Source organism: Leuciscus leuciscus (assembly GCF_965113295.1).
Source record: "Leuciscus leuciscus genome assembly, chromosome: 4".
Lineage (NCBI taxonomy): Eukaryota > Metazoa > Chordata > Actinopteri > Cypriniformes > Leuciscidae > Leuciscus > Leuciscus leuciscus.
Window position 1 is genome coordinate 14637922 of NC_138728.1, and position 23984 is coordinate 14661905.

The following is a 23984-nucleotide window of genomic DNA, read 5'->3' on the forward strand; positions in this document are numbered from 1 at the left end:
CCACCTCCCCCAGCTCCACCTGTATAGATCTGCTACAAGGGTGATTCATGTATGCTATTTTGTACAGCAGCAGCATTTCTTGCTTGCTTATAGCAGCATGTCATGTGGCAGTAGCAAGTTCTGTCCTCGCTCTGCAGCAATAACAGCAGCAGCGTAGCAGATCTATTTAACATTGTCATACTTATTCCCAATGCCAAACTCCGAGAGTTGACATGACAATACTGAGAGCTGGAGCAAAAAAGTGTGTGTAACATATGAGTTCAAGAGGAAGAGGATATCCTGTTCACGCACTGACCTGTGTGTTAACGTCCATGTCGGCCTCCAGCAACACTCGAACGGTAGTGTAATGGCCATTCCGTGCGGCCAAGTGAAGAGGCGTGTGCTTGCGTGTATTGCAGCTCATGAGGTTGGGGTGGGCTGTCAGTAGCATGCAGACCACCTGCAGGCGGCCGTACATGGCGGCCAGGTCCAGCGGTGTTTCCCCGCGACTGTTCCTCATGCTGGGGTCCGTCAGCTCCTGCAGCAAAACACGGACCACCTCGGAGTGACCGTACTGAGCCGCACAGTGCAGAGCCGTCTCCTTCTCAAGGTTCTACATCAGAGAGAGAGAGAGACAAGGAGAGACAGACAGTGTGTAATAAATTCATTATGAAGAATCCATTATCCAAACATGAGCTGTCATTTAACCGTGACAACTCACTGTCAATCACTTACTGCCCTAAATATCTCCCATAATGCAATGCAACTGCCTGCAGGCTATTGTCAGGGTTTTTTTTTACACATAAGACGATACACAGCAGCAAAGATGCACATCCTGATCGGATCCCTCTATCACATGAATGCTAGTTAAAACTGATACAGACAAAGTACTTGAAAGTGAAACATCTGAATGCATTAGCTGTCATGTTGTCATCATATAATGATGAAATGATAGATCTAATGGCAGTGTTGAGTGGGTGCTAGGTGCTTTTAGTGACACAAGTCAAAATATATATGGCTAGATATGGCTCAGGATTCCCCTTTATTGTAAGTCTATTTATTTTCATTGACTGATCGCTTAGAAACGTAATAGCACAACTATCCTCCATGTGCACAAATGGTGTGGGACGAATTAGAGGTTTGTTCAAATCTGTAAATCTACAAGTGTACTGAGGACTGGAACTGCCTTGACAAACAGGCCATGACCCTATTGTAACATAACAGCACCCTCTACTGCCACTACTGCACACCACACTTGTTCTCTTGACTATATATATGTTTGTGTTGGTGTGTCTAAAGGGGTGTTCCAACAAACTCAAGCGAGAGAGAAATGAGCGGTTATGTCTGTAGCATGAAGACAGAAGGAGCATTCTTGCAAGTCTGGCAATAAACAAGACAGCTGCAGCGAGAGAGAGCGGCCGCTTTAACTGCAATGACTTATTTCAAGCAAATGGGTTCCTTAATTAGCCCGACATGATTGAAAATGATGATAAGAGACTCCCAGTCCCTGAAGCAGCACAAAGAAACAGACCTGATACTGCAGTCAGATTTTTCTCACTCTCTCTATCACACTCATATTTTCTGTCCTGCCTTTATTCCTTTAATCTCCCTTTTTTGGCCTTGAACACCAAACACACACGGTAATTTCCTGCATCTATAAGCGCAGCCCCCATTGTGCATCTGTATGTCGGCCAGACAGCGCAATATCCAGAGAGACAGCGAGGTTGCTTTCCCACTCCATACTGTTCACACCCTATTGGTTAATTTCCAAGATGGGCTGTCATGATAAAACAACAGAAGAACAGGCAATCACATTCAATAAATGAAATGACACATAATAGTGACGGTGTATCTAGAGCGATCAGCACTTTAGACGACACAAAACACATAATTAAAAGTATAAAATAGACGAACAGTCTCAACAAAAGTGCTTTGTTCACAGATGAGGACCCTGTGAGTCTCGTCTCTTAGCGGAGCACTAAAGCAGATGTACAGACAGACAGTAGAGCCCACGGGAGGATAGAGGAGGTGTGGATGAGCGCATTAGTCTCGGCTATCCTGTACAATCCAGTGCAGTTTAATGCGGGTTCGTTTCTTGAGCCAATATTATAGAATTAAAGGAATATATCCGGGTTCAATGCAAGCTAAGCTCAATATACAGCATTTAATGTTGATTGCCACAAAAAAACAAAAAAAACAAAAAATTATAATAAAATAAAATAACATGTACTTAGGTAATTAAAGGTACTTACAATGGAAGGGAATAGGGAAACATTTTGGAGGATTTAAAAGCAGAAATGTAAAATGTATAATTTTATAAAAGCACTTTGATTCTTCTGTTAAAAATGTAACATTGTAAATGTAATTCTTCCTATAAAGGTGTTTAAATAATCATTTTACAGACATTTTAGGGTTTTAGGGTATATGGCATCACTCCCATTTTAGTGTCTCACTATAACCCAGATTTTTGCTGCTTTATTATTTTAAGAAAATGAGAGACAAGTGGAAATTACTCTTTTGTGCCCGGAATATTCCTTTATATTTAAGCCACCATGCCATTTCATACACAGGAAGTTGGGTCCAGAAGTGACCATCGAACTATAAGACACATGGTTCAACTTATTCTCTTACATACTGTACGCTTGGAGCCGGGGATGGCCGAGCACCCATGGAAAAACACAAGATATTCTCTATTAATTTTAAACAATCAAAAAATCAATTGAGAATTGAAAGCCTCTCTGTGCTACTTGACCAATAAGGTGGATCTCAATCCAGAACTGTGAATTGTAAGGAGAAATGGGTGAGAGTGTTAACACGGTGGATCTGACACCGGACTCACAAACACATCTGGCAAACACTGTGTGTGTGTGTGTGTGTGTGTGTGTGTGTGTGTGTGTGTGTGTGTGTGTGTGTGTGTGAGAGAGAGAGAAATAGAGGAATTCAGAGGGCCGTCTCTTGTGGGCTCAGAGAATCTGGAGTCAGAGAAAATGGTGTAACCTTTCGTCCTCCCAGCCAGAAAACAAAACATTCCTGAGTAACGCACAAAACTAGCCATTTTCTCACACACACACAAACACTCTCTCTTTCTCTCTCTCTCTCTCTCAAACACATACAGACTCATCCACTAATGCCCATATGTTCAAACACACATCTTCGCTATCTAAATAGGCCTATATCTATTGTTTTTAACATAACAGTATTTTTAAATATATTACACTACTGTTCAAACTTTTGGGATTGTTAAGATTTAAAAAATATATATACTTTTATTCAGCTGGGATACACTAAATTGATCAAATGTGACAGAAAAGACAGAATGTTACAAAAGTTCTCTATTCCAATTTACGAAATAAATACTGTATTACAACATATTAGAATGATTAAAATACATTTTAAAATAAAGTCAAATAGGAAACAGTTATTTTAAACTGGAATGATGTTTCACAACATTACTGTTTTTACTGCATGTTTGTTTGATCAAATAAATGCAGCCTAGGTGAGCAAAAGAGACTTCTTTCAGAAACATAAAAAAATAGTAGACCTCAAACTTTTTAATGGTAGTGTTTTTTTTATATATTATATCAGCTTTAATATAAAATGAATCTAAATGCGACAGAATAACCATATCTTGATTTAATTTAACTCATTTTTCCCAAAGGAAGGTTTCCTCAGAATTAGCTGATAACAGATTTGTCCTCCAATGTATAGCTAAGTAAACACAAAATCATTTAATTAAAGCACTTTCTGCCTCTCTGTAATTGGTCAATAAATCAGGCATCAATCCACAAATGGACACACCAATAGCCTCTTTATATGTATTTACAACAAAACTTGCTCTAGTGCACTAACATAAATTCACCGTTTGTGCTCTAACCTCCTGAGACCCAGAAAAAAAAAGTTTTTTGAATTTAGTTTTTTTCCATGTCATCACACTGTTTAGAGCACAATAAACAAATGGTAAAAAAACATTTTTGCAAAATAATATTTTATTCATATGTTATGCTATGTCCTCTGTAGTGGACGCCAGGACTAAGTTGTTTAAAAAATAAAATGACAAGAAATTATATGTATAGGCAAAAACAATGGGATTTTTTTTTCAATCACCAATACATTTTGGGGTTTCAGGATTTTTTCAACCAAAATTTATATAAAGATTATTCTCAACTATGTTATGAAAGAAATAACGGAATGAATTGATACACCATTTTACTTTATGCAATATGTGGGTAAAATGGCCGTAAATTAATATTCCCATTCAATGCAATGTATCTATACACTGTATCTAATTTGCACATTAAAGTGTTCTTGGAGCAACATTTAATGAAAAAAGAAGTGTAATAATTGGAGTAATAATTGGCAACATTTTAATAATAATATCTATTATATTTCATAGGAATATTGATGTATAATTTATTTCCATATTCACTTGTTGTGTCTCCTAAAATGCCTGATAAACATGATTTAAGTCCTGATGTCCTCTACAGTGGACACGTTTGAAATCAATGCCCTGTTCTGTAACAGAAAGTATTTTTTTTTATTTGAAACCCCATAACATTTTCCTGAGATGTTGTTTTATGAAATACAATTTGAAAAGTAGTCCAATTTAAATTATAATTACAATATATTATCATATTTCCATAAGAATGCTACATTTGATCACTAAATTAATGTCAGACATTTTTAAAGACCAAGGAGAAGTTGTTTTCATGGTGAAACCTCCAAACATTTGGTATCTCTGAAAAGCCCTGAATGTGCTCTTTACAGGACACCCAGGTTGTGTCATGTGACATGTATGATGTCAGAGAAATTCACTAAAATATAATGTCCACTACAGTGGACAAAAGTCTATTCTTGGGTCCCAGGAGGCTAAGAGAGAAAGTAATACAGGTTTAGAAAGACATGAGGGTGAGTAAATGATGACAGAGCTTTCATTTTGAGGTGAACTATTCTTTCCAGAACCTGCTGACTTAGCTGAATGTTATCAGTACTCAAGTAAATTAGCACAGACTTTCCTTAATATAAAGTCGTATGCTATAAAATGGGCCTGTCACAGGCTGTCATGTTCTTTTCTGTAAAGATGGAGATCGCTGGGTGACAAATCACCTGCAGGTACGTTTGAAGCGGATCTTCAATATGTACATGGCAGAGATGCGTTGAGTGTTTAGATTGATTTTTATGTCCTTCCAGATAGAAGATTGATAAATGGAAACTCTCCACTTTTATTGTATTTACCAGGATTCGTACAAATACTGTAAAATGAAATTCCAGGACTTTCAAGGACCTTTCAAGCTCTACTTTTTGGTTTTCAAGGACTAACATCAGAGATCGCACTTATCAAACAATATTTTTAATATTTTTATTAAACTCAAATTACAGATATAAGGTATCCAAAATACAACTTACAACATTTTTAATAATATATATTAAATACAAAGTTTATAATGGCTATTATTGGTCTATAAATAATATTTTATTTTATAATGTTGGTGTACTTGGCGTATCGAGAAAAGGTCTGATGGAGGTTTATCAGATGGGCTGCCGTGTTAAATTTAGCGTGAAAAGGTTGCATTTGTACAAAAAAAAAAAAAAAAAAAAGAAGAAATATCATATATTTTGTATTTAAATTAGTCAAGCACTTTTCAAGTACTTCTTCGTAAATATGGCTGTTTTCAAGGGTTTTCCAGGCCTTAAATTTTAAAAAGTACTTTAAGCACCTTGTACGAACCCTGATTTACAAATCTGGACTACACACACAGGCTCAAATTAATGTTTATATATTAGAAATGCACACCACAATCTTTAAATAGGCACTTAGAACGGCACACAATTTCAAAAAACTTTTTGATATTCCCGGAGGGTTTACAGCCCTTGTGTTTGTTTGTGTCAGCATAAAAAAACTATAAAACACTTTGCTTTAAGAGATGGGGCTATAAACAGCCTCTATTTAGCAGTGCTGAAATAATAGCATATACCCTCTGACACCAAATATATGAGTATTGTATTCGGATAATGAGTAATGCCCAAGTCATAAAGAGCTCAGCATCCCACGCTGCAGTGTAATATATGCCATAATGTCCGTGCCACCGGCTGTGTGTGTGTATCACCACTTTTGCTTTGCTTATTGCTCCTAAGGTGCTGCACATACCTGTATTTATTTAGCGAGAAGGATGTAAAATGGAGTGAAAGCAACATTTTTAACAGAGTGAAAGGTCACAGCTGTTTGTTATCAACCACCAGCCATCAGTCAGGGTTGTGCAGCGCTAATAATTGAGTTGAGAAAGCTTCCTGAATTTGAGTTGAATTCATTTTAAGCCAATTCAAAACAACGTCCTTTCATGAATTAAAAACGAGCAAACTCAAAAACAGGCCCTAATCATTATTAACAGACTACTGACATTGTAAATGATTGCCGTACGCTGTCTTTGTCTCTCCGAAACGCACTCATGCCGGCGGTGAAGGTCTATCCATCAAGCTGATGGTTTAGTGGCTGAAGATTGGAGGTAATTGTTTCTCAGGCTGGTGTGGTCATTAAGAGTGAGGTAGACAGCAGGAGAGAAAGCTGCACTCTTCCTTGCACCGAGACAGCATTTTAACTGCAGGAAAATACAGGCTTTTCACAGAGCTGCCCTGATTATGCTCAACAAACCCTCCATCAGCCCATCAACACGCTTAGACGCGAGGAACAGGTCTGAAACTGTCAAAGAAAAAACCTGTTAAGAGCAGAGGTGGACAAAGTACACAACTTCCTTACTTGAGTGAAAGTTCAGATACTACTGGTCAAATATTACTCCGTTACAAGACCGATTTTTACTTAGGTAAAAGTACAGAAGTACTCGTTTTTAAAAGTACTTAAGTATCAGAACTAAAAGTAAATGTCAATGCATGGTTTTATTATTGTTGCATTGTTGTATGTAATACTTACAGTACATTATGCCTCTGAATCTATGCCTGCCTACCCTCATATCAATATCACATTTATTTCTAGAACACAGTTCCAGTAGTGGGATTGAATGTGAGATTGAATAAGTGCACTCGACTCAATAACGTCCACAATGGTTTCAGACACCCAAATGGCTGTTCCCTCAAATAGTGCCCTATTTAAAGTTTTTTGGCTTTAAGTATGAATATGTTAGGCGTACTGTTATCTATAAGCTAGCGTGCTCCAAAACAATGACAAAATTTGCATTTTAGAAGACCAAACCCAACATTGAAAATGAAAATCAAGTTGACGTCAGAATCCAACGTCATATTGACGTTAATCTCTAACGTTGGACAGACGTTGTATTGTGGTTGGAAATGAAAATCGGGTTGACATCAGAAACCAACATCAGTCGGGTTCCGACGTCAATCTGTCAAACCGATTTTCATTTCATTCCATTTCCACAATCATCCCCTGACTGACGTTACTACTTTCTACTCAAGGACCTTGACAAAAATGTAGTGGAGTAAAAAGTATGATATTTGTCTTTCAAATGTAGTGAAGTTAAAGTAAAAAGTTTCCAGAAAAAATAATAGTCAAGTACAGATACTCAAAAAGTGTACTTAAGTACAGAACTCAAGTAAATGTAGGCTACTTTTTTTGTTACTGTCCACCTCTGGTTAAGAGTGTGTGTGTGCATGATTGAGTACACGGGGACTGTGTACTCAAAACAGGTGTTTTGAGTGTTTGTCCATTTGTTCTAGACTAGTGTAAAGTGCTCAATAGCACTCATTACTAGTGCTTGTTACTGCTGTTTGGATTTGAACAAACCCCTAAGTATCAAAGTTCAGCTCATCACCCATTATTTTGGACATGGATGGTACCTCAAACTGTGGCAGCATGTTGAGGAAAGGTATGCCATTTCTATTCAGACGTACTATTTTCATCCGCTACATGATGAAATGTGTCAAGTCACCTTTTTCTATAGTGCTTTAAACAAAACAGAATGTTTCATAGCAGTTTTACAGAGATAAACAGGAAAATAATGATTCAGTGATGCAAACAATTCTATTTCTGCTGTAAAGCAGCTCTAAAAAGACAATAGTGACTGACACTGAGCGGTAAGCATACAAAGATTAAATTTGCTGTAAGGGTACAGTACCTGTTCATTAACTCTGCTGTGGGACGGCCCGTGGTGGATCAGTATCTGGACTATGTCCACGTCACCTCTCCATGCGGCCAGATGCAGAGGAAAACAGCCCTTACTGTCGGCCACATTGGTAGAGGCTTCAAACTGCAACAACTTCAACACCACGTCCCTGAGAGAAAGAAAAATAAAGAAAGATTTCACGTTTTTGTAATTGTGTGGGCAATTTTCATTCTTAAATAACCAAAATCACATAAATCTTCTGTGGTGCTATTTAACTTAGCAGACGCAGGCACAATATGAAGGGGGTAATTGTGCTCTAATCCTAATAATACATAATTCATGTTATGCAAAATCCCTCTCCCACTCTGGCCTCATTCTTACAGCGAGCATTTAAACCACCCAAAAACCTTAAACTAATCTAATTCCATTCCTGCATAAAAAAAATCTGCCTAATCTGACACCGCCCCATCCCATAAACCCCTCACTAATCAAATAAAACTCTATCCACCCTAATATAGCTGTCTCCAGAACCACAAACCCTGCCCTAATTAGACCTCACCCCCATTTCATAAACCCCACCCCTAATCTGACATCACACTCTTCTAATCCTGATGTATATGAGCTGGATTACACTTCTGGAATCTCAAGTAATCCTGACATCAAGCGTTTTCCCTTTTTAAATCCATAACACCATGTTGGGAGGGAGTGATTGTCTGAGATGTTCAGGAGTGAATGTGTGCGAAGCTTCCCAGCAAGCAGGAATAGACGCACAGGCTATGCATAGAACATGTCAAAGAAATGAAACCAAACACCTTTTAATCACTGTTGACTTTGCTTACATGATGGAATATCATACATCTCACAAGGTATTTTGGCAAAAACGACATGTAGCCTAATTCAAGGTTATTTTGGCTAGAAGTGGGTTGCTTATAGCCGGACTGTCTCGAGTCTATAGTTAACCTAGATAGTGGAATGACAGCTATTGCTTGCTGGGTTGTTATGTGTAAGCGTTCATTTGATTGAGCATTAACTGATTTGCACCTTGATTCAGCAGTTCACTTTTCAAGAACCTGTAAATGGATTAGAGAATATGAGTGTGTCACCTGTGTCCGTTTAGAGACGCGTGGTGCAGAGGTGTGTATCCTGAGCCGTCTGCACAGTTCACATTGAGGCCTCTCCACATGCTGCAGAGGAGAAGAGATATTGCTCAGTACAGATCAGTAAACACAAAAAAAGACATCAGTACAAAACTACTATACACCTACAACAAAACCACATACAGCATATTTTTCTTCAGAGTTATTTCTTTAAAGAGCTGATCTGAGAGCTGATACAGCAGAGATTGTGTAAACTACACTCATGCCAAGATTGCTATGAGACTCTCCCGTTTCTCACGATCTCCAAAGGACCTTAAATGCTGCTTAGAGCACACACACACACACACACACACACACACACACGTTTACCTCAATGTCTAAATGGGGAAATACCCCTGAACAAAGGTTTTCACGCTTTTTCTTGTTTAAGAAGAGGAACCACATTCTAAATAAAAAGGCAAAATAAAAAAAACATCTACTAATATTAACACAAACTAATGTATGAACGTCAGAAAGGAAAGAGAGCTTCCACAAAACTATGTAGATTTAGTTCGTTTTAAATCATTTTTATTTCTATTATTATTCTATTATTAATACACAAATGTGTTAAAATATTTCAGTACACAAATTTAATACCTTAAGTTAACACATTAAGTATGATAGCCCTAAAAAAGTTGTATTATTTATAAGTTATTGTATTATATTATTTATAGTATGTCCTCAAGAGAGGTTTTTGTCAGATTTAACTACATTTGTCATTTTTAAATCTTGCAAATAAATCAATAATTGCATAGTGATGGCAGAAAAAACATCATTCATTTACCAATAAATATTTTTTTAAAGTCATTCATTTTCCAATTATAGAATAAACAGAAAGCACATTGTGTTCACGCTCTGAGACTTTGTCAAATGAGAGATTGTGGTATAAAGATTGCTGATTTATTGTTTAATCGAGGCTACTGCAAATAATACTTTCTATTTCACACACACACGTTGGGTTTCCATGTTTAATGGGGACTTTCTGTTGACATAATGATTTTTATACTGTACAAACTGTATATTCTAACACCTAAACTCCTAAACCTATCCATCACAGAAAACTTTCTGCATTTTTACATTTTCAAAAAACATAATTTAGTATTATTTATAAGTTGTTTTCCTCATGTGGACCAAACACACACACACACACACACACACACACACACACACACTCGTTAATACCTGAGAACAAGTCCATAACCATGAGGAGTCAATACTCAAGAGTATATCTAGACCGATAAGTAGACTCACCCTAGATGAGGAGGACAACCACGACCCATGATATGACTCACAACATGACTGACCAATCACAGGATAACAGGAAACACACTCACTCACTCACTCACAGTGTCCCATGCTGCCATAAATAGACATTCCAATAGTCTGCAGAAACAACATTAGACAGAGGAGCATGAGAAAACTTCTTAAGCTAGTTCTGAGGACAACAACTGAGAGTGTGTTGAGACTATGAGAGGGAACCAGAAATATCAGGACCCTTTAAAGGGGTATTTTGGGTTCGGTATAACTCAACACAACATAGAAAATCATTCTGACTCACCCCTCAATAAATTATATTTATTAATTGACAATTCAGGATGCAAATATCAAGAATTTGTTTATGAAATCTTAATAGAAGATCTATGTTACCGTCTCTTATGCTCATCAAGTCAAAAATACAATGATGCTGCAAAATATTATTTCAATTTAAAATAACTGTTTTCTATTTAAAAAAAAAAAAATTTAAATGAACATTAAAAGTGCAACATTATCCTTCAGAAAACATTTTAATATGATGGTGCTAAAGAAACATTTCTTATTATTATCAATGTTGTAAATAGTTGTGCTGTTTAATATTTTTGTGGAAACAATGATCATTTTTTCAAAGGATTATTTGATGAATATAAATTTAACAGCATTAATTTGAAATATACATATTTGGTAACATTATAAATGTCTTCACTGTCACTTTTAATCAATTCAATGCATCTTTGTATTAATCAAATAAAAGTATTAATTTATTTTCCAAACTTTTGCATCGTACCAGTGGACTTAGGTTTTGCTTTCAGGAATGTTTAATGAGGATTTAAACAAGGAAGTATTAAATAGGACAAACATAATTTTCCCATTATACTGCAAGTGTCAATTTTGTTTGCTTTTATAAAAAAAAGGGACATGTCAAAATATTTTCTTTGGTAATAAGCCACCTTTAAAGCTGAACTTATATTGAACCTGTAACATTCCTTAAACTTCACAAAGCACGTTCTTGCATCAAACATCAACTTAAGAGTCTATCAATCAAACGATCAGCGAAAACCCCCTCAGAAATTCTGTTTCATTCCAAAGGGCTGCTTTTACTCCACACACATACCAGATGAGCTGCTCTATTCAGCACAGATATCATGCATTTTAGCATTTGTTTGCCGCTGTGCAGCAGCACACATCAAAGAAACAACAGAGAAGGTACAAATTGAGTTAGTTAAAAGCATTAGATGGAGCTGCAAAACAAGGCCGTTCCTCAACGGATTAGGCAACTATGCAGGGTATTTCCTACATCAACTACGTCAAATGTTTATTCCCTCTGCATTCAGCCGAGGTCACAGTCCGCGGCAGTGCGACTGTGATGCGGCTGGATGAACGTCTCATGCTGATGATTCTGGTGAGACAGAAGGATTGAGACAAAAGTATAATATTGTGACAAACGGGAATCTAAGCATCATTTCCCTCTCTTGTGCCCAGAGCGAGGGAAAGCCCTGCCTTTGCTGTGAGCGTATGACTCATCCTGTGTGTGGAGAGCACCGGGGTGCTGCACTGAATACAGTATATCAGTATCACCCAACCTGACACAGACACACACAGCAGCGCAGAACTAATTGGCATAGCTGCACACTCTGGAATCGTGAGTAGTTGGAAGCGCATGAGGGAGGGTTATTGAAGAGGAGGATATGAATAGACCTGGAGAAGTTGACAGAGAGCTCCGACTGAGAATTGACAACTGCTCTCTAGACACACAGTCACAAAAACAAACTTAAAATATCTCACATAGACAAACCACTCAAAAAAAAATTGGCATCATTTTGCACAAAAATACTTTTAATGATTTTTGTACCTCTTACGCTCAACCAAGGCTGCATATACGTGATCAAATATACAGTAAAAACAGTAATATTATGAAATATTATAACAATTTAAAAGAGCTGTTTTCTATTTTAATACATTTAAAAAAGTATATTATTATGAAGCAAAGCAGAATTTCAGCATCATTACTCCAGTCTTCACTGTCACATGATCCTTCAGAAATCATTCTAATGTGCTGATTTGCTGCTCAAAAAAAGTCGTATTATTATCAATGTTGAGTTGCATGTTGATTCTTTGATGACTAAAAACAGCATTTATTTCAAAAAGAAATCTTTTGTAATATTATAAATGTCTATACTGTCACATTTGATCAATTTAATACATCCTTGCTGAATAAAAGTATTACTGTCTTTCAAAAAAAAAGAAATCGACTGACCTCAAACTTTTGAACAGTAGTGTACTTTTTTCTTTTTTGAAAGAAATGTGAGTGGTGCAACGACGTTTCATGCGTCATAAACGGCTTGATCGTTCATTCATTCACTGTTGACTACATAGTGCATGTCACACATCATTGTTTGTATGACGTAACAAACATGTTGAAAGCTAAATGACAAAAAGAAATTAGTTGACAACCAAATCTGAACATTCTGTTTACAGAGACAAGTTGTGTCCCAAATGATATACTACACACTATGTTTGAATGATGTGTGAATTGTAGTATATTCTCAAATGGAACAAGCATTCAACATTTTCCAGTTTCACATCATCAGCATATATTTAGCACCTCTGCTATGAAGTGAAAGTTGCGACATGAAGTATGATGGCGTAGATGTATGTAAAATGGGACATGCCCATAAAAATCAATTCATTTGAGTTATCAGTAACTCATGACAGTCCCATGACATGTGCAGACATGTTAAGATACGGTCACATTTACCATTGATTGACGTTGACCAACAGAAAGCTTGGTTTGATAGTGACTTCTGTGTATTCTGTGCTTGATTCATCTACACTATTGATAATAGACAATATAACTTTTTTTGCCATGACATTTTGTTAATGTAACCGCACTATTGCACAACAAAGTGTAATACTTATAAAAGTAACTGAAATGTTTGCTTTACTCTCAACATCGTCTATTGTGTTTAAAAAAGCAAAACATAAGGATTCCTGCATCCTTATTGGTCGATTGGCCCATATTGTTTGAAGTGACTCAATCAGATTGTGCGTCAGATTGACTGGCAGGTTCTGCCGATGCCCCTTTCCTTTCATTTCCACTGGAGGATAATTAAAACCAGACACGAGCAATCAATAACTGCAACGTACCCCGAGGGCACAGGAAATGCACTGATGTCATTGATTTTCCCATGAGCCCTCTGAGTGTTATTGGGCGTGTGTGGCCTCCTTATGAGAGATCACAGACATATGAATACGCTCAACAAAGTCTGGCACGGCTAAAGATCTTTCATGTCTACCTGCAGTCTGTCTGTTTCATAACAAGCAGCCATTTCTTAGTAAAATCTAATTACAGAAAATCGCTTTGATTAATGATGGGGCAATTTGTTGTTACATACATCATCAGTGTGGGAAACCTGACACGAGCTTAAACGTCAACCCACGAGGAAAGTTTCTACGTCTGTGTGTGAATGTGTTAAACAGATTTTGTATATCCAGTGCTGCCAAACGATCTGAGCAGAAGCCGAATTTAGATTTTAACAAGCTGCTCTCCACGTAAGCAAAGCTTAATCAGAAAGCACAACACAAGGGAGCGGTATGAATCCCTCAGGCCTACCAGTCTTAATCTCTACTTGAAGGACAAACAATGACTAAATGATACACAAGCGAGCATGTAGTAAGAACAAAGTGTGCTTGTGACATCTGTGCTAAAGGCCAGTTGAGTGTGGATTACCGTATATACAGTATTCTGTGGTTACTTCTTACCAGAGTTCTCACCAGTGTTTGACCACCGCTATCCCACAATGCATGCTGCCACCATGACCAGCCAGTCACAAATGGGCTTCAGTTTGGACCACTGTGTGTGTTTACAGTCCCTCTGTACTAACCGAGCATGCTGTATTTCTGTCAAGCGTCTACATGTTTTCTAAGGCAAAATCCCAAAAAACTCCACAAGCCACACAAAGTTGCTAATGATGCTAAGCTAACAGTGTGATACTAAGTATAAAAACACATCAACACAACTATATTTAGTTAAATAAGCAACTTTTCATTAGACTAAACTATTTGAATCAATATTTTTGGTATTGAACGCTAAATATTTGTACTAGAGTTGCTAATGTTGCTAAGCTAACAGTGTGATACTCATGAAAGCACAAAAATACAAACAAATATTGTATTTCGGGTTAAACCGGAAATATTTTTATTAGATTGAACTATTTTAATCACTATTTTTGGTAGTCTAAAATTATTGCAATAGAGTTGCTAATGTTGATAAGCTAACAGTGTGATACTCGTGTACGTATAAAAATACATAAATATTGTATTTCCTGTTAAAACAGGCAATTTTTTTTACTAGATTTAACTATTTTAATCACTCATTTTTATATTGAGGGCTAGAATTATTGTAAGAGAGTTGCTAATGTTGCTAAGCTAACAGTATGACACTGTTACTGATAATGTTCGATATAATAATACTAAGAAGTAGAAATGTTTCTTGAGCAGCAAATCAGCATATCAGAATGATTATGAATGATTATGAATGAATGAATGTGACTGGAGTAATGATGCTGAAAATTCAGCTTTGCAAACACAAATACATTTTAAACTATATTCAAAAAGATAATGGTTATTTAAAATGGTAAGAATATTTCAAAATATTACTGTTTTTGCTGAATTTTGATTAGATAAATGCAGCCTTTGGAAGCATAAGAGACTCTTTTTTTAAAAAAAAAAACACACACACACTAAAAAATCCTATTGACCGCAAACTTTTGAGTGGTAATGTATATATTCCACTGAACTGATTCCAATGCAATCTGGAATCGCCTTCCACACAAAGGATAGATTTGATTCTGCATTGGATTTTGGCAGCATGTTGTCCACCTTTTGGAACAGCTTTCTCAATGGGAGCATGCCAATGACACCTTAAAAGGCTGCCTAAATAGGCAGCTCACTAAATTTTGGAGCAGTTCTGATGCAGATGCACTGTGGGTTCTTTATATAAATGTTAAAAAGTAACATTAAACCAAGCACACATATCAACCTAAGCATTTAGAAACACACTTTGCTGATGCACTGGACAGAGGTTGTCATCAGTGCTTGCCAGATAACTAAACTCCAGGGTCTTATTCTGGATTTAGCTTTGATCTACTGGAGAAGACAGTGTGTGAGAAAGAAACAGATCTGACCACACCAAGCACTTATGTGCCTGACCTGACCTTAACTATTGATTACCGATCTAAGAGATGAAGAGAACATGCTCTACTCCTCTTTTGGTCTTAAGTGTCCAACCTGCCGAGGATCAAACAGATGATTCTCCAGGGCATCAGTGGGGTCAGAGATCCATCACCTCGCTGTAGTTACCAACAATGACCTGGTGACTAATTACTGAGAGTGATCCGGGTCATCAGTCAGTCAAGGAGGACAGTTACATGTGCTGGCATCCAGTCTGCCTAACAAAGAGTTTATCTGAGCAATTACAGGCCACAAGATGATACATAAACATAAAACAGGCGCACACAAACATGGCTATATATGGACTTTGTTGTGCTGCTGCATTTCTAAAACTAGCTTTACCTCTTTAAACAAGCGTAAACATGCATGGAGAAGTGTTTTTGTGTATGCATAAATCTCAAAGATAATGGTGTTGAAGTATCTTACACCTGTGCCATTCACTATGGTAACCAGTTGACAGTTCAGACATGATGGGATAGACATTTGAAAGGGTTTATGTTTGTTAGGAGAGCAGCTGTTTGGATTCTACACATCCTCTTCCTCTTCCGAGACCATTACTTGCCGTCAACACGACCCATCATCACGTCACATGTCCCCGCACGTCACGCTAACAATAAACAAACGAATAGATTACAGTGTCTGAGTGGAGACTGTCATAAACATAAAACATCATCCCACGGAAAGAAAAATGTGTCAAAATCAGCAATGTAGCTATGGAGCAACGTACCTCAGAGAAAGATGGATGCATGCATTGATATGATGTTTTTCCGAATATCAACACGGCTGTGAATCAGGAGCCGAGTGACAACGTGGTGATATTCGGGGGAAGAAACAACGATTATGAGTGTGATGTAGCTTTTATACAACTACTAAAGAAGTTCATATTGAGCAACTTACATTTTAGGCTCAATATAGCTAGTTGTTTTGGCTATTTTTGCCCCACCAACGCAAATAGTTCCAAACACAGCCACAAGAGAATCGATGAGCGTCCGGTGTTTATCAGGGAATCGGAGTTTTGGACGGAATCGGTTGAATGATTCGACGACTCACTCGTGAAAGAATCGGCGTTGTTGAACGAATCGTTTGAATGTAAGATTCAATGACTGTTTCATTCCAGAACGAGAGTATGCGCTACTTTAATCTACGAGATTCAATCGAAGATTTGAACGAATCGATTGAATAAATGTATACAATGCCACAATTCCGCCATCTACTGGCGTTACAGATGTAAGCTGAAAGAGTGACTGATATATATACCATAGTTAATGTATTTATACATTTTACATTTGTTTTATCATTATATATATATACATACAGTATGTTGTGTATACTGTATGTAGCCTATATATATATATATATATATATATATATATATATATAATGATAAAACAAATAAAAAATTTAAAATGTATAAATATATATATATATATATATATATATATATATATATATATATTATTATTATTTTATTTTTTAATTAAGCATAACTTGTTCATATAAGTATTATTAAGTATTAAATCTATACAGATATAAATTATACCTTATTAAGCAACCTCACTATCTATCTATCTATGTATCTATCTATCTATCTATTTGTATGTATGTACAATAATGCCAATAAATTGCTTTAACATTTAAATGTAAAATTAAGAGAGTCTGGGATGACACATTGTCATGCGACTTTCTCTGTCAAATGGGTTGAGTGTAAAGTTGCTCACACACAGCTGGGTGCAATTACTCCCCACAAGAAAGTATTTTAAACACCAGTAGACTGTTTGGACGTTCACTCTATCGACTCTATCAAAATAGCTCTCCCATAAAAACTCTCCCACTAGAACCAGCCTCTTTTACACTTACATACTCACATACAAAAAAATAACAGGACATCAGGGACTGAACTCGAAAGAGAAGACAGCAAGAGACTTAGTCTGATTAAAATGATGAAAAGGGAAATCTGAATGAGTACATGAACCTTGTCAGAATTCATTGCCACTCGATAAAAACTAGGCAGGTGATGAAAGGTGCTGTGTGCGCCTCAAGCGGGTATCTGTCACTGCTCTGCTTTAATGTTAAACATCGTGAAATAGGATTGGGAGCCTCGAGCAAAAGGATTTCCCGTTCTCCTCTCCCTCGCTCACTCTTTTAATCTAGCCACTTTATAAATGATGTATGTGTTACATGTGCCCAAATATGCAGTATCATTTCCTCTTTCTATGGAAAACATAACCAATTTCATATATATAGGTAGTAATCATTATTATAATATTTCAGTTAGCATACACCTTGATTAATAAAAATGTACATAAATTATTTGACGTTTTTTATTAAAACATTTTTTTTTATTGTCTTGCTTCCTGTTCCATGTGCTTCAAAGGAAACAATAGTAGAAACATTTGAGAATTACAGGAATTAGAATGGTGCGGTTATTATTTTTATTATATTTTTTGTAATATTTGAACGCATGCACATGATCCTTTTGCAAAACAAAGAATGCAGGATAAATTGCATGTTTCATAAGCTATAATGAAGATTCATGATAACATAATATACAGCGATGTTTTTGATTAATACCATCTTCATTTTAATGTATGACTCCGTAAATCATCAGTGTCTAAGTCACCAATGCTTATTGGACGAAGGCCATTGCTACCGGCCAAATTCATTTTTACGATGTACAGAAGCTGGAATAAGGCACACCCAACCTGTGACAGGTCAACCAAAATGCTAGGGAGGTCAGAGGTTGCTGACCACAATAGTCATTCCACAGAAAGTGCTGCAAATGGTATGTTAGCATGAGTGTGGATTCTGTTACACACGAGTAAAGCCTTTGAGTCACAACCCGAGCAGAAGCGCTGAGCTCTGATGGTTTAGAGGTGAAGACGGATGTTCGTGCCACAAACAAACAAAAATAGTATAGCGGACAGCAGTGCGTGTGCCCTTGTATAAGGACATCATGTGATGCATGAACAAATATCCAGAGAAGGGTGGACCTATAGACACACACAAACACAAGGTTTTGTATAGCGAGTAGTGAGTTCACTGTATGTATAAAACATTACGTTTTCTGTTGTATTATGAGTTCCAAATGGTGGGCGCGTGCTGTGATGGTAATTACAGATCTCTGCTCAGCTGCAGCACAAACACTGGGCTATGTCACACCACGGTCCATCTGCGGTGTGCATTAGACTTCTGTGATCAGAGAACAATTCATCTCATAACCGCATATCAAAGTCTGCTCTGCCTAATGTAATGTGCATCAGAACTGCACAGTCGGTAGACTATCAGACTTTTTAGTGCTCTCATTTAGCTGACATGATAAGTAGCCTACTATTAAACGGATAGTTCACTCACAAATGAATATTTCTTATGAATATTCATTTACTCACCCTCATGTCGTTCAAAACCCATATGACATTCTTTCTTCAGTGAAATGTAAAAGCTGTTGCTAAGTTTATCGGGTTGCACACAAGGACAGCACTCTGGAATACTTGATTCGTATTGGTCTTAGTGTGTGTGTGCGTGTGCGTGTGTGTGTGTAGTCACTGCAGAATTCTCTTTACTCTAAAGATAAGAAAAACGTACAAGAAGAAATTCTGAGAGAGTAAATGAACATTTCTCCAGGTGAATTTGCTGATGTATGCAGAGACCGGTCTCGCTCTTTCACACACTCTCTCGCTTATATTCTCTGTTCTCGCTAAATTATCTTTATACTAACCGTAAGAAGAAACCTTTTTTTATTCACTCAAGAGATTGAGAGAGAGAGTATTAGAGAGAATTAATTCCACAAAAATGTCTCGGTGACCACACAAAACCATTACATCCTCACTGTCAGCCTGTTGCAATGTTGTGTTTCAGGGTAAAAACAGATGACAGACAGGCTGATGCTTAAACAGTAGATACGGTAATGACAGACAGGCACTTTTATAATAGGAAATCTAAGACAGACAGACGCGTTCGTGACAGATAGACACTTCAGTGACAGACAGATGCTTTCTCTGCAGTGACACACATTACATGGCCATCTTCTGCGCCTGCTGCAATGACCGAAGAGCATGTTATCACAATACAGCAGACATACTGAGAGAGAGAGAAATGTGCTGGTGTTACCTCAAGATAGAAATACAAAAGAAATCAAGTCAAGTCCCCTTTATATAGCGCTTTATACAATACAGATTGTTTCAATGCAGCTTTACAGTGAAAAAAAAAGCATTTCGGCTGTTGTACAGCTGAAGTCAGTTACATTCAATTATTAAATGAGTTCATCTATAAAGAAGTTCTTGAAAGCAAAAATGATGCCATCGTTCAGCTTAGTTCAGTTCTCATACAACAGCATCAGTACAGTAAGATCAATAATATTGTGGAGTATGTGTTCCCAACTAAGAAAGCCAGAGGCAACAGTCTACCAAACATTTGTTTTGTCTTCAAATAAAAAATTAAGAATGAAAAAAGCATTAACTATTCAAAAATAATATGACAGTTAAATGATCGAGTGATTGAGTGGTTACTGTGACTGTGGTGGTATAGAGAGCCTAAGACCCTCCCCCACGCTTCCGGCTCATGGGACCTTATTTCGGAAAAAATATGTATGGTAGTCAATGGCGAGAGACAACTTACCTTTTTATTCCGTCTGAACTGTGCCCTGAATTACACATATGATGTTTGTCAATTTAAAAGATAATTATGAAAGTCAAGAAAGTCGCAGTTTGTCATAAAACAGAAGAGTAACATTTAGTTTTATGTGAAAATCGCTCAATGAACTACATCTCTCGTCTCGCACTATGTACGTCACCAACAGTCTGTGTGCAGTCTGGTACAAAACACTCAGGCATGACGGCGTAACGTTACGATTATAACGTAAGACTATAGAAAAAATGACAGATGTTAGCTTCAGTAAAGTTAGCTTCATTCATTGAGAGAAAAGGTATGACGTCACATGTGCGCCTTTTGGGTTTGTAGTCTTTGTAATTACGTATTTTCACAGTCTTATACCTCAACAGTTTTACATCAAACTGTGACTTTCTTGACTTTAAAATGTATCTTTTAAATTGACAAACATCATATGTGCAATTCAGGGCACAATTCAAACGAGATAAAAATATTTGTTGTCTCTTCATTGACTACCATCAGAGCCCATCTACGGAGAGCCTTGGCACTTCCTATTAGCCCCATTGTATCGATCTTGGTTGCAGTTCCATTAGAAATCCACTGGAGGTGATCGCGGGCGAGTGCAGACTGAATGGGAGTCTATGGGGCTAGACGGCTAAATTTGTCTCTTTCACCTGATTGCCGTTGAGAAATCTCAGATTTTATTGTAGGTTTTGCAAGTTCAACATGGGTTATAGGTCGAAAATTGAATAAACGAGTACTTATGTTCTTTCGATTTCTTACAGGTTGAGTTGTTGTTGCCTATAACACGGTAGCATTCTGCTAATGAACGCTGATTGGTCAGTGAAGGACTGATTACGACCAGAGATACCACTTGATGGCATCGTGGCATCCGAAGCGGGACCAGAAACAAACAAAACAAAAACTCTTCTAGCACGTGTATTTACCCGTGTCAGCTGTGTTGTCGATGCCTCGAGAGAAAATAAAGTGCAGAGCGCGAAAGAACCAAAGTGACTGAAGGATTGCCGTAAAGCAGTATCTCTGGTCGTACGATGTGTATGACGTCGTTGACATTTTAAAAGACTTTTTAAAGCAAATAAGTGACTCTAAAAAATCGAACACCCAGCAATGTGTAATTTCTTTGCATCTCCTTTCGAATACAACATTCAAATTACTAGACAAAAAATTATATCCTGAGAAAAGTGGATTTTGATGGGTATACGCTGATTTCACGCAGCCGCCATTTTGAAATCGAAAGTGAGGCTCCGGTGGTAAGAACCCCGTAAACAACAATGCCTTGGACTACCAACCTAAAGCTGCTGCCGCGATTTACACTATTGGATGTTAATATCCAATATAGGATATGTATATCTCATTCCTGCTTCTTTTTTTACTTTCTGAATTATATATAAAAAAAAAAAAATTATTTATAAATTAATTTCACTGTATATAGTCTAAAGAATGAAAGAAATGTATGTACAGTTTTAGAATTGACACAACATCATTAAACAAAACAATACGCCATCGCATTCTCGACTCTCCTGTGATTAAAGGCGACACTTCCGGTTTTCTTCCCACCGGAGCCTCGCTTTCGATTTCAAAATAACGGCTGCGTGAAATCAGCGTATAGCGCCATAGACCTCCATTCATTCTGCACTCGCCTGCGAGCGCCCCCGCATGGACAGAGACGTGTTACTGCAGCCAGTCCAGAAACCGGAAGTAACCAGAGAGTGCCAATTCTCTTCCTATTAGACATTCTCTGCTACCATACAATATTTTTCCGAAATAAGGTCCCATGGTGGTCATCCGGGAGGGGAGGGACTTAGGCTCTCTATAGGGCACATTTTAAATATCTTTTTAAAAACAGTCATTTTCTAGAAAATGTTCAATACAATTCAAGAACATTTTCAATATTTCTCAATATTTGCTCTGAAATGGGTTAGCCAATTTAACTAAAGTAAATTCAAAATGATTAATGTAAGAATTAAAACAGAGACTTTACAATACTATAAAACACACACACACACACACACACACACACACACACACACACACACACACACAGATATATATTGTAATGATATTTTGATATATACCACAGTATTGAATAATACATCATGGTATAAACACATTTGATACAACTATACTGACATTAAAACAAATTTTAACATCATTTTCACTTAAAATAACGCTGACATTTAGAGTAATTACAAGTAGAGTAATTACACACTAACACACTAAATTACATCTTTAAACACACCACTGCCAAACCAAAAGCATAATTTGCTTGTTCCTGAGGGACTGCAGGAAATATTAGCATACTAGTTCTGGAGATTTACCTCAAAATAAACACTTCCTTTACACAAATACACACATACACCCTTGAGTCAAGGCCCTTGTGGCATTACGAGTAATTATGTTGCAGTTTCGTTTCCGAGTACCAAATGGCTTAAAACGAACACAATACACACATACACAGAGCAAACACACACGTATACAGCACAAACAAACATATACACACTCTAATTACATCTACATTAGCAAGCCATATAGCCTTTTAAAGCAGTGGATAGTAAAGCTGCCCTTGATGAACTCTTTGCCCACACACACAAGCACAGAAAGACCATGTGATGAGTCAGTTTGTGGTGAGGGATTCATGAAAGCAAACCCTGCTGAGATGCCAAGAAAGAACACTTACAAAGCACAAAGATAGACTAAACAGATCAACTAAAACACACGTGCACATGAACGACACCTCAAATCGTGCAGCTTTTTAAAGAAAGGTGCGCTGCACGATTTTCGCCTGCAGGCGAGTGATAAAACAGGCATATGCTTGGAAATGAATCTGTCCTGCTGAGGAATGGACTGTCACACCTGTACTAGTGTTATATTAGAATCACAAACATGCAGCTACCCGTGTAATCGTTCTTTCCTCGTCACTGTCAGCACTTTGATGGATTCGCCACAGCCTCATTCTATCATGACAGAAAAAAATCCCATTTTACTGCTCCTATATGTTCTGATCTGGGATCTGTGGGGTTCATGCTATCTTCTTGTTTGTGGTCACAGGTGAGTGTCATCGGTCTGTTCTGGGATCCATCACATTCAATTTAGAGCTTTTAGTACATGTCTTGAAGTCATCTATATGCTAGAGAACTCATTTTGTAATCAAGAGATTACAAAATAAACTTAACAGATATACACATTTAAAATATATAATTTTTTGTCTGTGAAAACAGACCAGTATTATTTTAGTATTAATTTAATACCATTATAGTACTTATTCATATTTTGAAATAGCATTCATTTTAATTTTAGTTTAAGGTTTAGTATTTTTTATGTGCTTTATGTCATTTCTATAATTTTTTTTATATATTCCTATTTAGCTTTTTAGTTTTAGTAATTATAGTACCTCAAATTAAACTTATTTTATTTTATTTTGTTCCCAAGGCAAGATTTCTTTAAGTTTCTTTAGGTTTTATTTCAGCTTCGTATCAATTAGGCTACCGAAAATTATTTTTAATAGTTTTAGTTAACAATAACAACACTAAAAACAGACCAAAAATTGCACTATGACCATGCACTACAATTTTTTTGTCCACTCAGATGCTCGCAATAATTAGAGTTTCCCTCCACTAATATCACTAACTTTTAGATTTAAATTGCATATTATTTTTGGCTGTGGAGCTTTGAGTTATAATAAAGATTT

The 23984-nt window shown here is 36.9% G+C and overlaps 1 protein-coding gene across 3 annotated transcripts in view; it reads right to left on the reverse strand.

The window, feature by feature from the left end:
• anks1b (ankyrin repeat and sterile alpha motif domain containing 1B) overlaps positions 1–23984 on the reverse strand; it is a 174912-nt gene that overhangs the window by 120189 nt on the left and 30739 nt on the right. For all 3 annotated transcript variants that reach the window (XM_082167784.1, XM_082167783.1, XM_082167782.1), the window contains exons 2-4: positions 9152–9232; positions 8061–8217; positions 296–592 (exon numbers count right to left, since the gene is read on the reverse strand). In XM_082167784.1, the coding sequence (XP_082023910.1) occupies positions 296–592; positions 8061–8217; positions 9152–9232 (535 nt within the window). The remainder of the gene's footprint in view (positions 1–295; positions 593–8060; positions 8218–9151; positions 9233–23984) is intronic.